The sequence below is a fragment of the Micromys minutus genome (assembly GCF_963924665.1).
Source record: "Micromys minutus genome assembly, chromosome: 26".
NCBI lineage: Eukaryota > Metazoa > Chordata > Mammalia > Rodentia > Muridae > Micromys > Micromys minutus.
The window spans coordinates 4,903,089-4,918,617 of record NC_137961.1 but is presented as its reverse complement, the minus strand read 5'-3'; the positions used below and the strand labels follow the sequence as shown (position 1 = coordinate 4,918,617).

Genomic DNA, 15,529 nt, shown 5'->3' with positions numbered 1-15,529 from the left:
CTGACTGTTATTGGCAGCCTTTGGAAAGGTCAGAAAGGCAGTGTCAATGGGAAGGTGGGCTCTGGATCTGCTTTATCAGACACGTGAGTCCTCCTCATAGTGCAAATGAAACTGGCCTTCGTTCTTAGGGCTCTAGGAAGTGTTGTCAGCCTGTATTTAGATCACTCCACATCTTAAACACAACACAATGCATGTGAACCATAAGCGTTAAATGCTATTTTCTAGAGCATATTTGGAACCATTTTAGTGTCAAGGCAGAAAGGATGTGATTCCAGTGGAAATGTGGACTTGGGCAATTGATGAAATGCAGAGAATTTTGTGTGAATTCCTTGGCATGCCTTCTTGACTGACTTGCTGCTGCCTCTTTAGTTGCTCTGAGAAGACTTAATGTCCAGTCCTTAGATTCTAAGAAAGCTGTTGATAGGGCCTGTTAAAAGACATATTCTTGTTGATCTTCAGAAGACTTAACATTTTACAAGAGTACCAGAGTTGTCATGATTGCACATTCCCAGCAAGCCATCTAAAGCCTGCTTTTCCTGTTGTCTAAACAAGGACATGAGGAATGACTGGTCAGACCTGCTAGTGAGTTCCTGGTTCCTTTCCTATGCAGTTCAGCTCAGCACCATGTTCCCGACACCACGGAGGACAGATGACACAAGTGTCACATGGATAGGTGGTGTACTTTATTTACGTGTTCCCTTCCAACTCTTAGTTGACTTCCAGGATTTCATTTAGTGCTTGAGAAATGTGCTGAGTCCTGTTTATGAAGGAATGTTTATCATTGCAGAGGTAGAGTTTAAGGGTTGTTGCATGAGCAGTTACCTGTTTACTATGTGGTCAGTGTGAAATGTAAACGGGGCAAGAACAACATTCTCGTTATTGTAAAGCTGAGAAGAAAAAGCCCAGGATCGTGTGGGGATGATGATTTGGAAAGTATTCAAGAGAAACAAATCTGAAAGTAAACTGAATAATACTCATAAAATGAGAACTTAAAGCTACAAGATTACAATGTCTTTTTCTTCCACGGCCAACTATGTATAACTGTGAAAAGGTTTTCACATTATAAAGATTATCAAAACGCTATAAGGTGGTTCAAAATTTATAACATAGTTTTTAATAAAAATGAAGGTCATACCCAATACTTTTATGTGTGTCTTATTTATTTCGATGACTGCCAAGAGTTGAGTTAGTTTGTAGTTAGGAAACCCAAGGTATGAGCTGGATGAATGAGGAAAGACAAACAGTGCTGGGGCTTCCTTGTTTGATTTTGTTTCTGATAATATGCTCACAGCCAGAAGTTCAAAACCTGTTGAATATACAGAAGTCTCATTCCTGACCTCTAGGCAGAAGTAGCTACTGTTTGCAGTTTTGGAGTATTTTAGCCATTTTTTTCTCAGTGTTAACATACATTGATATGATATATGTGTGTGTATATACATATAGACATATGTATATATATATATACATACATACATATGTGTACATAAAAATTTACATGTCAGTATGCCACTTTGTGAATTATTTTTGACTTTTCACGAGTATCACTCCTGTATACACGTATGTATATTTATATACATATATGCATATAGATGGGTATTATTTTCAGTACCATCATGTCTGACTGGCCTTTTGCCATCAAAGTTTGTCATATGGATGCACCACAGTGTATTTTGGGATTTCTGTATGGGTGGGTCTTTAGGTTGTGTCCAGTTTTATTACTTTTATGACCAATGAGTATTTTTGTGGGAATATATTCCTAGGACAGATTCGTGGACACAGAATTGTTAAGTTAAAGGAAAGCGTGTTTTAAATGTGGCACACGCTGTTAAGATGTCTTCAGGACTGCTTTCTCAGTCATTGTTCTTGCCGGCAATGCCCTGAGGGTGATAATTTGAGGATAGTATGAGCAGATGTACAAGTGTAACATGCCAAAGATATGATTCCTATTGTAATTTTTATTTTTAACTGTCATAGCCAGAGGCACCCTGATCTTTATGTGCCCTGAGAAGTTACATAACATACCTTCACTAGGCTCATGGTGGTAGAGTTCTCAAGGTAGGCAGTGGAGTGATGATCTGCTGGAGAATCTACAGTTGAACAGTAGCCTCCGTTTTTGATGTGATCTTTCCTGGCCACTCAGGAATTTATGGATAACATCTTGAAAACACAACCTAAGTTTGCTAAATGCAAACTTCTCTTTCCTTGTAAACCTTTCAGTTTAAGGCTCACTATATATCAAGCATTCTTCTGTATTTAGCCTTTAGTGAAAGCTTAGTTATTATTAAGAATTTCAGCCTAAGTATTCTAAACTCAACACCTCTCCTCCAGCCCCTTCCTTTTCTGAGAGCTGGGCTTTAAACTCAGGGCCTTGTGCCTGCTCAGCAATTATCCTACCCCGGAGCAGCTCTCTAAGCCCGTGTCTCAGTCTTATGCCTCACATAGGCCAAAGAAGAATTCTGACCTAATCCCAGAAACTTAGTTTTTTGCTTCTTATGAATTATGAAGTATGTTTACGGTGACATAGAGGTGGAACGAATCCTTCCTGAAAGCAGGTATGGGCAGATGTGTCTGAGTGTTCTAATGTACCCATCTCTCTTTTCCTGTCCCTCCCTCCTTCCCTCTCCCTTTCCTTCCCTTCATCTCACTCAGGGAGTTACTTTAGAATTTCAGATCCTTTTGACTTTTTAGTTGAAATGTCATTTTTTTCATTATATTTTGGTCTTTCTGTGCTCTGCAATACTTAAAATTTTGGAAGCACCTGGTCCCGAATGTTTGCACTTAAACTCTGAGGATCAGGTGGCTAAAGTTAATTCACATAGACTTGATCACTTTTGACTCTGCCCCAGCATTGTAATGGTGGTAAAATTTCTAGGTAGGGGAGTCTCAATAGCCCACAATAGCCTCACACATCATCAAAAAACATACTCAGCGATTAGAATTTTAACCTTTAGTTTTATTTGTCTGTTTGCTTAAGATAAGTTCTTACCGCATAGCCTTGGCTGGCCTAGAAATGATTATGGAGGTCTGGCTAGCCTGGACCTTCAGGCAATCCTCCTATCTCTGCCTCTCAAGTACTGGTATTCAGGTATGCATTACGATGCCCAGTGGTAAGCTTCGGTGTTCTGTATGGGACTTTCATTCTGCTCAGTGCTGACTCATTTTATGACATGAGGTTTGACCTCACGATGTCTTCTTTTGTTCCACACAGGCCTTCTTGCACCGAATGAACCAGTGTGCAGCAGCAAAGGTTGACAAAAACGTGACAGAGGAGACTGTGAAGGTGAGCGGGCAGCTTTAGCCCCTCAGCCAAGCTTGGGCACCATGATGCTGTGTCCATCAGCTGTTCCTGTGAGCCCTTCAGTTTAGTGTCAGCTCCACTGTGAGTTCGTGTAGCAGTGACTCCTGTTGATAATTTGAAATTGGGAGCTAGGGATTGGAGAAGGAAGGGAAGAGGGCAGGTTACATGTCGTAGAGAATTCTTTCTGTTTACCAAGCTGATGGAATGATTTGAAAAGATGATGAGCACCTGGAGAGATGGTTCAGCGGTTAAGAGCACTGACTGCTCTTCCCAGAGGTCCCGAGTTCAATTCTCACCAACGACATGGTGGCTCACAACCATCTGTAATGGGATCTGATGCCTTCCGGTGTGTCTGACGACAGTGACAGTACACTCACATACATTAAATAAAAAAAATCTTTTTTTAAAAAAGAAAAGATGATGAGAAATCAGCATAAGAGGTAAGACAAGAACTTCAGTATCTGTGAGAAAGTTGGGCCAAATGGCAGAGAGTTGCCAGAACAGCTCAAGAAGGCAAGAAATGGGGAAATGTGAATTCTAATCTCTACAATCTCTAATGACTTGGATGGTTCACTCCAGGACCACAAAGAATGTGATGCTCCAACCCAAAAGTAAACCCATAAGTGTTTCTTGTAAAACGTAGGGAAGGGTTCTGGGAGGGTGCTGAGTGGTGGTGTGATATAAGGTCACTGCAGGAATCACAGTAGCCTGGGACCCACTGCTCAGAGCCCACGTGGCAGAGGTTGCTGGAGAATATGTAGTGTCTGAGGATCTAGATTCCATCCACACCCACCCTCATACGAATCCCCAGCCATGGCACACACACACACACACACACACACACACAAGAATGGTAGGTAATAAAGGTTAATATTTTTCTGAAGTGGCTGTTGACCATGCTAACTGATTGTTTTGTTTTATTAATAAAAGTCCAAGGTTTGTAGAAGTTCTTCTGAGTCCATTTCCTTCTAGATTACATATCTAACTTGCAGGCTTTTCTACCACTTGAACTTTAGTTAACAGGCTTCTGGGAGCAAAGAACTCCAACCCGTGGCTGATGTGTACTGTAACCCTTCCACTGACAGGGACTCCAGGTGAAGGCAACATCTGTGCGGGTGTTTCAGGCTAGGCAACGTGTTGCTAGCCTTCTGTAGCACCCACCTCTGCCATCTGTTGTCACCCGACAATGGCCCTGCAGTTGAGCCAGTTGTGACTTCTACAAAGGAGCATGTGCCAGAAGCAGAAGGGAAGGGTCATTCCAGGCTACCTTTCATAGAGTCAAGTCGAGGACCTCTCTGAAAGTCTGTCAGCAAATCTGCCCACGTTTTTACTTGCAAACATTCTGGGAAGAGGCTAGGACCAGTAGGCTGGGATTTGCCCCACCAGCTTTTTTCTGAGTGCCCATATAGTGTCCTCATCTCCAGAGTAGAAAAGTTCAAAACCCGTCTTCTGCTTTTTAGATGGAAGTCAGAGGTGCCATGATGTAGCTATCTCTCAAGGATGCTGTGTCCTCATGGGCCTTTTTTTTTTTTTTTTTTTTTTTTTTCAAATTTGCCTCACAGCTACACTTACAGTCTATTTCTGCATTTATTTTACAGATGTTATTCTCCAACATCGAGGAGATCCTCGCCGTACATAAGGAGTTCTTGAAAGTTGTAGAAGAATGCTTACATCCAGAACCCAATGCGCAGCAGGAAGTGGGAACCTGCTTCCTTCACTTTGTAGGATATATTTCTTTTCCTGTTAATTTTCAAACTCTCGATTTTAAGGATCACATCTTGGCAGAGTAATGTGTGTGTGTGTGTGTGTGTGAATTCGGCATGAAACACTAGAAGTTTGGGGTCTTTTAAGGCCAAGGAAATCTTGCCCTCGGAGCCAGAGAAGGGGAGGGAGTCTCTCATCATCCATTTTACTCCAGGGATAAACAGCCTTTTCTTTTTCCTGACAAGCTAGTTCTTCACACCCTCTGTAGCTTTGAATTCTAATGAATATTCAGCCTGTTTCATAATGAATGGATTTTTATGTTTCGCTCAAACATAGAACATTTTTCTTTTGAGGCAGAAACTTCTCACTCTTACAATGGCACTGCGAGCCCTTTATTGTTCAGAATGTTCCCCTGTTAATTGGCTGGTAGCAAACCTGGAGGAGAACAGACCCTGGCTTCCTGTGACTGGTTTTCCTCCAGGGTGGCTTCTCCACAGCAGTGCTGTGGAAACATTGAGGGGCAGGAGCTCAGTTGTCTGGAACACGTGCCTTGTTATCAGTTTTGAGTATTTGTACGGATAGCTAGAATTACGTAATCAATCAATTTGCAAAATAAGAAGCCTCCTGCTTAGTGAAAATTGTTTTTAAGAGCTAAAGGACAATTTTTTTTTTAAATGGCACAATTGATTCCTCCATTGATGCTTATTTTCCAAATGCCCCCCTGAATCAAATGGTTGCCCAGTGACTGTCTCGTTTCAACAAGCAGGTAAGAGTAATGTACCAAATGAAGCTTTGCATAAGTTTTCCACGTATTTATCTTGTAGTTTCTCTGTCTATATGGAATGAACAGGTTATTTTTGTAATCTGTATTTCATAAAGTTAATTCTCTCAAAGGGAGATGCTCCTCAGGTCTGAGGATTTCTTAGTTATGCATTTCTTAGTTATGGCCGGAAGCTGTGATGGTCACACCCACTTCCTGGAGCCAGTTTCCGTTCACAGAAGAATCTGACCCTCTTGGCAGCTGGAGAAGCTGTCTTCCCAGGCCAGGGATGCTCATGGGAACTCTGCCCCTGACAGCCATTTCCTTAGCACTGCATTATGAATCTCTCACCCATAAATGTCGTTCAGCTATTTCTGAACTTTCCTCTTGTTCTGCCTCATAGCAACTCTTGAGGCAAGTAATTTGAGTCCTGTGTTATATGAAATAGTGCTTACTGTTCTGTGTGTCACTGAAATTACAAAGGGCTGTATATTTGTTCTGATATTTGATCAATAAATTATCTGCATTTTTCACTGGGCTCCTTCGATAGCTATTAATTTTTACTCCTTTGAGAACATGGTGTCCAGAGATCATGATAGCAAAATTCTTTATTAAAACACTGGACACTATTTACGTTGTTTATTGGCAACTTAAACCACTAGAAGATCTTTATGGATCACATCTCTGTCCATCAGTGGCCGGGCCGTTTCCAGTGAACAGTGCTGTTTGGGATCTCTGTAGACTTGTTCATTTCTCACAGAATAAAGGCAGTTTGACAGTAGCAATAATACTATTTCTTGACCTTTCTGTGTTAAGCATCTTTCTATGAAGCAATCACTGGGACGTTGTATCTCTGGGGTCAATTGTTATCTTAGTTATTTGTTAGTGGATATCATCTCGCTCATCCATGTCCTTCATAAATACAGTTGCTAGGATTAATTAACATGGACTTCAGGGCTATGTTTTCCACAATTTCTGCATAATTTATCACATGCTTCCTCCCTCTTTCTAAAGTGACTTTGTCAAAAAAAAAAAAAAAGAAAGAAAGAAAAAAAAAAAGAAAAAAAAAGTCATGTCTGAATTCTTGTGGCAAAAGAAAAAAAACTTTATTCTCTGAGCTTGCCACTACTTAGCTCACTCATATTATTACATTTATTTTGGTAAACCTATTATCTCTTTTTCTAGTCTATATTTATGAATTGGGAGAAATAAATAATACATATGTATATAATATATCTCTTGAGATACTGTCCCTTCATGGACTCTAGTCATGCATATTCATGAGTTAAAATTTCACAATGGTATACAGCGATTCTTATTTATTTTGTTCTATAATTAACAGAAGGACAAGTTTCGTATCTATGATGAGTATTGCAGCAACCATGAAAAGGCACAGAAATTGCTTCTTGAACTGAACAAAATAAGAACAATCCGGACGTTTCTTTTGGTAAGTGCATGTTCAACTGTTACAACGAGTTGGCGTTGGTTGAGGACCCTACCTGTAGGAATGCATGTGACACGTTCTCCTGAGTTACTTTTAAGCACATGCAAACCTGGAAGCCAGTTCATGAACAATCCAAACATCCAGATGTGGGATGAGCTTGTGTGTGACAAATACTGCTAATGCCCTCTTCTGGTTGACCTGTAATGTGTGTAGTCTCCTAGGTTCCTGGTGAGCAAAGAACTTAGGTCAGAGTTCACCTTTGCCTTACATCATCAGCTTATGCCTTGGAGGACTGGAAGTGGGACAGTCACAGTAAGGAAGTCAGGGTAGACCAGTGGCTCTCCTACACTTTCCTTACTGTGTTTCCATGAAAGCATCAGGATTTGATGTCATCTTTCCTTAAGGTAGCATACTTGAAGGGAAGCTCTGACAGCTGTGGGGTGTCATTGTAAGCATCTGATTAACTGAGATGAGTTGGTGGGTCATTACCCAAAAGTCTAGCTTTAGAACACACCCAGGTACTTATACATCTTCTCCTGTTTCTTCATCTCCCCTTCCCCCTCCTTTACTCTAGGCTACATTGATTTGCTTTCTATGTAGAACAACCTTTTCTTAAAAGCAAATTATTTTGAATGGTCTTATTATGCAGGGCAGGGTGTCCTAAAATTTGTAACCCCTCTGCCCAATATACCTCTTAAGTGTTGTGATTAGTGATCAGATTTCAAGTTTTGTCAACTTTATACAAAGAGAAGCATACACTGTGGTCCATTGGGCCTGGCTTCTTTATTTAGTAGTTTCTTTAGTTCCCAGATTTATGTCACATATCTTATTATACAATTATTATTACTGAATTAAATTGCATTGTATAGATTTGTCATATTGTGCTAATCTGTTTCACCAGTTAATGAAATTAGGTGTGATTTATTTATAGTGTTTGCCATGATTATTCATGCACTACCCTGTCTAGGACGGGGGGGGGGTATAAATTCTCATTCTCCTGAGTAGAAACAAAGAGTGAAATTGGTGGGTCATATGGTAAATTTAACTGAGAAACAGTGGCTCTGTTTTCCATAATGGTTAAGTCATCCCCAAAAACCTGTGCTGAGATTTTGGGTTTCCTGTCCCTTGCCAAGACTTGGTGTGATTAGTCTAATGGGTATAGCCATGCTAGTAGGTATATAATATTTCAATGTCATCTGAATCTGAAACTAAGAATGCTTTCCTGTGTTTACTAGCCATGCAGATGACTTGTTTGGTGATGTGTTTATTTAAATATTTTGTGTATTTCAAAATCAGATTGTTTACATTATAGAGACTTATAAATGTTCTTAGGTTGGGGAGCAAATTCTGTATCAAGTATATACTTTCCAATATTTCTTCCCAGCCTTGTTTTTTATCTTTTTTTTAATACTGACATTTGAAAAATTCAAAGTTTTAAAATTTGATGAAATATAATTTATTGATATTTTCATTATGTTTATGCTTTTCTTGTCATAGTGAAGAGCTCTGTACCTGGGTGTTGTGCTCATTTTTGTGATTTTTTTTTTCCTAAATGTTTTATTATGTTGGTATCACTGTGCTTAGAATTATCTCAGCATCATTTGGGGACAATTTGTGTTTTGGGTGTAGCAGTGTTTGCAGTCTTAGTTCTGTTTGCAGTATCTTGCTACATGAATTTAGGAAGTTTATTTCTCTTTCTTTTCCTAATTACATTATCTAGATTAGAACATATCATAGATTGCTGACTAGAAATACCATAAATGGGCACCATTGCCTTATTGCTGGTCTTAGAGGACAATCCTTGTAAGTTGTAGACTGTTCCCATGAATGGTCTTTCTTAAGTTTTTATTACATCCATAGTTTTGAGAATTTTCATTATTACCCTTCCTTCCTTCCTTCCTTCCTTCCTTCCTTCCTTCCTTCCTTCCTGCCTTCCTTTCGTCCGTCTTTCTTCCACCTTCCCTTCCTCCCTCTCATCCTTTCCTCTTGTTTTTCTGTCTGTCTTTCTCAACATTGGCATTGAAGTCCAGGCTCTGTGCGTGGTGGGCAAGTAGTTGCCACTAAACAACATCATATCTCTTACTGAACTACATCCTTAGCTCTTTTTTTTAATGTTGAAAACTATGACTCATGTGTGTGTGTGTGTGTGTGTGTGTGTGTGTGTGTGTGAAACTATAAATATGTGTTATTGTTTACATAAAAAATGAAGTTGTGTATTGTTCCTATTCACTTATCCACCTAAAAAGGGAGTATTGAGTCCAAACGTAATTCTCTTTGATGGCCTTCAATTTTGTCCATTTTTTCTTTGAACTTTGTTGTTAGATATGTTTGAATCTATGATTATTATGTTTGCACTTCTATCTATCATTATCAAATAACCACTTTTGCCTTAAATGCTATTTTTTGGTAAAGTCTATTTTCTTTGTAGTTATGATAGATCTCCTGGTATTTGAAATTCACTCTTTATCTCTCATTGAGCAATTGTTTATGGTTTTCTAAATGTTCCAACACACAGCTCATAGCCACAACTTCCTTTCCTAGGCATGCTCATTTTTCTCTGTGTTGTATGTACTACGGACTGTCACCTCAGCTCCTGTATATTTGACCCTGACTGACAGCATTTCTTGTGAAAAGTAACTAACCCAAATCTTTTCTATACATCATTTTTGCGAGTTTATCTGGGAATGCCGTCTGTGCCTTCATTTCTGAAGGGCCTTGATTGCACCTTTGATTTTTCTAATTTTGACTTGAATTTCTCAGCTGCACAGCTTATGTTGCTTCTGAGGAGTGTGAACCTGTTCTTTGTTTATTGTTTACAATCTACCTTCATCTTCTTGTCACTCTTAGTACTCTCTCTGTCTTTCCACACCTTATCTCTCTCTGTCTTTCCACACCTTAACTACATTGTGAAGATGATGACAATCACTTTGGTTTTCTCATTTGTTAGATACACCTTTTGCTTTTTAAAACAAGTTGGGACATTTTAGTATGGCCCAAGTTGAATGTGGTTTTGCTTCTAACCGCATGTGAGCAAGATGTAGGAAGGTCTTTTGAGCTCAGGAGCTGAAGACTAGTCCAGGCGACATGGTCAGACTCCTAGGCTCCAACTTAATAAAGCAGAAGTTGTGAAGTTTTTAAGCATTATTAAAAACAGTTTCCGTGTACACATGCCATGTACACAGGTTGTGGCACATGTGTTTAATCCCACCAATCAGAAACCGAGGCAGGCGTATCATTCTGAGTTCAAGGCCAGCCTGGTCTACAAAGTGAGTTGCAGGACAGCCAGGTCTTCACAGCAAAATCCTGCCTTGAAACACCGAAAGAAAAAAAATTATATACTATTTTTCTTTTCCTTTATTACCTGTTGTGCACACATTAAAATGAAAATAATAATTATTAGTATTTTATTTTCTTGTGTGTATAGGTGTGTATAGGTGTGTATAGGTGTGTATAGGTGTGTATAGGTGTCTCACCTGCATGGATCTTTGGCCAACACATATGGGTTGTGCTGGTGGAAGCCAGAGGAGGGTGTCAGATCTTCTGGTACTGAGTTATAGATGGTTGTGAGACACTATGCAGATGTTGGGGACCAAAGCCAGATCCTCTGGAACAGCAGCTAGTGGCCCTGCTGAGCTATCTCTCTAGCGATCACATCTGTTTTTGTTTTTTTTGTTTTTTTTTTCTTGTTGCCTTTGAATTGTTTTTCCCTAATCAGTTTTTTTTTTTTTTTTTAGTTCTCTGCTCTTCTCATTGGATGGTTTATATGAACTTATTTGTAGCTTAATGAAGTTCAGTTTTCATTCAGTGTCTGTTTGGTTTGGCTCCTGTGCTTTTCTCTGTTGAGCGTTCCTGTTCCTGTTCTGTGCTCACCATCAGTACCCTTAGTTTATTTAAGTGGTGCTTACAACTCTCTAAACATACTTATGATGGCTCTTTGAAGTCTTTGTTAAATATAATATCTGGCTACACCGAAAAGTTTTTATTGTCTATGATTAAGTCATGTTTTCCTGATCCTTCACATATCTCATCATTTTTCTAAAAGGAATTATTGTTTATATATATATACACAGTAACAGTCTTCAGACACATATGAAGAAGGCATCTGATCGCAATAGAGATAGTTGTGAGCCACCATGTCGTTGCTAGGATTTGAACTCAGGATCTGTGGAAGAGCTCAGTCATTGTTCCTAACTGCTGGGCCATTTCTTCTGCCTCATATCTCATAATTTTAAAATTAAAGAATAACTTGACATTTTAAATAATGTAACGGCAACTCTGCAGTCTGTGACTTTTCTCTCTGAAATTAGTAACTGGGCCTTTTTTGTTTTTGTTTTTGTTTTCTTTTTTCCCTGTTCTATTCATAGTGACCTGCCTAGACTCGATCTCAGTTCCTGTTTCTCTATGATACCTCTGCTCAGTTTACCTTCCTTGTTTAACATTGTTTAGTAAGATCCCCCAGTGAGTGCTCAAACTGTCGGAGCTACTCTCTCAGAAATATGTATCCAAGTGTGACTGAATATGGGTGAGGGCAGTTAAAAGCCAGGTGATTGGTAAGGCTCTCAGACTTCTTCCCTGGTCCTTCTTACATGACCCACCCTTTCCAGCAGCCAAAGATAAATGTGTCCTCTCTGCCACCCATATGTTCTTAGATTATCTTTGTTAAATTACTGGCTAGTATGCTTGAAGACCTCATACAGAACTGTAGTCTCAGGCTAACATTATGAAATGTGCTAGCACTTTGGCCCAACCTCCTTATATTTTTGCTCTCTGGAGCTCCCTCTGTAAAGTGTAAGAACTCCACTGTTTTCTTTAGTGCAATCTATCTTTAGGGAGTCACGTGGGATCCTCTGTGATCTATGTGAAGTCCTACTGGAGAAGACACAAGTTGATAATGTGGGATTAGGTGACTCAAAGCACACTCCAGCAGACAGATGGCCCATCTCCTGAGACTAAGTGGACACAGGTCATCAGATAGCATTAGTATCTTTATTATATTTCAGGTGTTAGTTTCCTAAAAAATCGACGCATCATTCATACAGTTATCCTTTGGGATTTATATTGTCTGCAGGTTTGGGGTGATGATGGTATTATATCGAGCCTTTGCTGATACTGTTATCTCAGGAACGTTTAAATGTTGTTGCTCTCCCTGAAACTTAGTCAGTGGGCATATTTATTTTTATGGCTACAGCACAGATCACGTACAGCCCACAACAATCATTAGCCCAGAAAATGCTCTGCAGACATGCCCACAGACTGATGGAGGAATTTCCTCGGTGGAGGTTTGCCATTCCTAGGTGACTCTAGTTTGTGTCAGGTTGAGAAAATCCAACCAGGACAAGTACTTTTTGCGCAAGCATGAAGATGATCCCATGGTCTGTTCTGTAGGACTTGTGTAAATTGTGAGTAAGGATGATCCAATGGTCTGTTCTCTAGGACTCATGTAAATGCTGAGTGAGTGTCCACCTAGAACCCTGCCTTAGAAGGTAGAGAGACAGGATTCCCCAGAGCAACCTGGCTGGAGTGACCAGTTATAATGGTGAGGTTGATCTCACTGAGACCCCGGTTCATTGAATAAGATGAAAGAGTGATTGAGAATGATTTCTGACATCAACTTTGGCCCTCCGCACGCATGTACGTGCACCAATGTTCATGCTCACTACAAATATAGGTGTCCACAATATGCATGAATACATACTTGTCCCCCACCCCCACCGCCCCAATCACTACCACATGTGGAAAGAAAAAGCTAAAAGTACCTAGGACTTTCCAGGCCCCTTCAGCCAGAGCTGTGAAAGAGGGTCACTACATTTCTACAGCTGCTAACACATGTTGGAACAGGAAACTCTGAAGCAGTCATGGAATAGCATAATGTGTAAATAATCGTGTCCAGGAATTTCTCCCAGGAAAAATACCATACGTGTTTTGAAGAACCTTGGCTGCTCTGTCTGCTGTGAAGTCTAGATGAAGTGATCATTCCAAGCTAGGTACACATATTGGCGCTGAGGCTTGGCTGCCTCGTGCAGAGGACAACTTGGTACCTGTGCTGTGTTTTCATAACGCCTTTCTCTCAGCTCTTGGTTCCTCCTCAAAATTCAAATAGAATGTTAATATAAACGAGTGACAGAATATTCTGGCCTCGTGGTACAGCTGTCTGGAGCGCTTCTCTATCCTGCCTGATGTATAAAGTGCACTTTTGTGTGGCCACCCTGGCGGGCAATGCAGACACAATATTCATGCAGGTCTTCTTCTTTGGACATTTGTTCAGACCATAGGTCATTTGCTCCCGTGTGGTTTCTCTCTACCAACCCTCCTGGTGAGCTGGAGCTGCTTCATGCCCAATGCCCTGTAACTGTTTGTGTGTGGAGAATTCTCCCTTCTCATGGTTGGTGTGGAGATCCTCCCTGACTACCTCTGAGATTGGCTACCACAGTTTCTGCTCACATAACAACTGCAGCAACAGAATGACTTGGAACCACCAGGCTAAATTGTCCCATTTGGCAGAGGGAGTCACTCTGAAATGACTTCAAGTTGTGTCACTAGGGAGTACTGAACCCTGACTTTCATTTCAGAACTCAACTTCTCAGTTCGCTTTTCTTCACCATGATGGCTTTTAAAAATTATTATTTTTTTACTTCTGTGGATGTATGTGTATGTACCTACTTGTCTGTATGTGTTCAACATGTGTACAGATGTCTGTGGACACCAAAAAAGACTGTCACATCCATTGGAACTCAAGTTATAGGCAGTTGTGAGCTGCCTGCTCTATGTACTGGCAACTGAACTGGGTCTATTTGCAAAAGTATCAAGTGTTCTTAACTCTCAAGTATAGACCCATCTCTCCAAGCACAACATTGTACTTCCTACAAACAAAATATGCCCGTTTTGTCTGTTTCTCTATTTTTTCCCTCTCTCCTTTTCTCTACCTAAATCCTTCTCCTTCATGCTAACTCAGAAGAATATATGTAAATTAAATTCTGAACATAGGTTTGCTTTGTGTTCTATAATCAACGTGAAAGACTGGGTCTTGACCGTACCTTCTAACATGGTATATAAGGACACGTTTTTTTTTTTTTTTTTTTTCATAATCGCTCAGCATAAAATGTTATGACAGACTAGCTCACAGCCTTAGGTTTACCAGATGTACTTACATTTATTCTCACCGCAGAACTGCATGCTGCTTGGAGGACGGAAGAATACAGATGTTCCCCTGGAAGGATACTTAGTGACACCAATACAAAGAATTTGCAAGTACCCTCTCCTTCTGAAGGTATTTTTAACTATGTGCAGTCTTTGTTATTGCCTTAATATTTGACTGTTTTCTTTAAAACCATGTCTTTTTAAAAAACCAATGTTCTAAGAAGAATAGACCATAATTACTGAAAAATAATAGCTCTTTTGTCATAAATTCCTTTCAGGAATGGGAAGCAAACCTTTGGTAGAAAGACCATTAATGCGTGCTTTTAGTGCTCTCTGGTGCGCACATACTTGTTTGAGCTTCATTTAGAGTAAATGCATTAGCTTTAGAAGAGACCCCATTAAATCATTGCCATTGGCTTCTATAGCACTTTAGCTGTAGAGAACCTTAATTCCGCCGTTGGTCTGCTTTCGGTTTCCCCATAACTTGGTGACTTAATGCTAATGAAGTTAAGGTTAAAATTACATAATTTTAAAGCTTAATCTGCTGGTTAGGTTTTTTTTTTTTTTTTTTTTTTTTTTTTTTTTTTTTTTTTTTTTTATTTGTCAATTTGACACACGTTCGGGCCATCAAGGAAATGGAAAGATTGATTCAGAAAAGAGCTCCATTAGTTTGGCGTGTGGGAAAGTCTGAAAGACATTTTCCGGGCCTGACTTCTTGTGATCCTCAATAGGCTGAAATAAATCCTTTCTTCTCCAAGTTGCTTTGGGTCATGGTATCTATCCCAGCAATACAAACCCAACGAATACACTTGCCTTTAACTAATTATTGTAAGTGTATGGTATAGAGCACAGGGAACCGGAGGTGACAGAACCCAACAAATGAGCTCCAACTACAGACAGTGAACTCGACAGAGAGAGACCTCCCCCAAATGGAAAGCAGGAAGTCTGGATGGACATTACACCTGCCGTCTGCACTGTGGTTTCACATCTCTGATACTGTCTGCCACTCAGCAATGGTTTTGTCAATCCATCTTTTAGAATCTGCCTCAGAAAGATTCAGACTCTGAGGAGGGTACAGGGTTATGGAGAAAGGGGTCGCAAAATCCATGAAAATCCATCAAGTGAAGTGGCTCTACAGAGCCTATGAAGGAGCACTCCTGACAGTCAGGTGGCAGCAACTGTGGCA

At 40.0% G+C, this 15,529-nt stretch overlaps 1 protein-coding gene across 3 annotated transcripts in view; it reads left to right on the top strand.

The window, feature by feature from the left end:
- PREX2 (phosphatidylinositol-3,4,5-trisphosphate dependent Rac exchange factor 2) overlaps window positions 1–15,529 on the top strand; it is a 253,206-nt gene that overhangs the window by 54,476 nt on the left and 183,201 nt on the right. For 2 of the 3 annotated variants that reach the window (XM_080938801.1, XM_080938800.1), the window contains exons 2-5: window positions 3,209–3,280; window positions 4,897–5,019; window positions 7,105–7,209; window positions 14,372–14,473. In XM_080938801.1, coding sequence (XP_080794927.1) covers window positions 3,209–3,280; window positions 4,897–5,019; window positions 7,105–7,209; window positions 14,372–14,473 — 402 coding nt within the window. The remainder of the gene's footprint in view (window positions 1–3,208; window positions 3,281–4,896; window positions 5,020–7,104; window positions 7,210–14,371; window positions 14,474–15,529) is intronic. The other variant, XM_080938802.1, reaches the window with a different exon arrangement.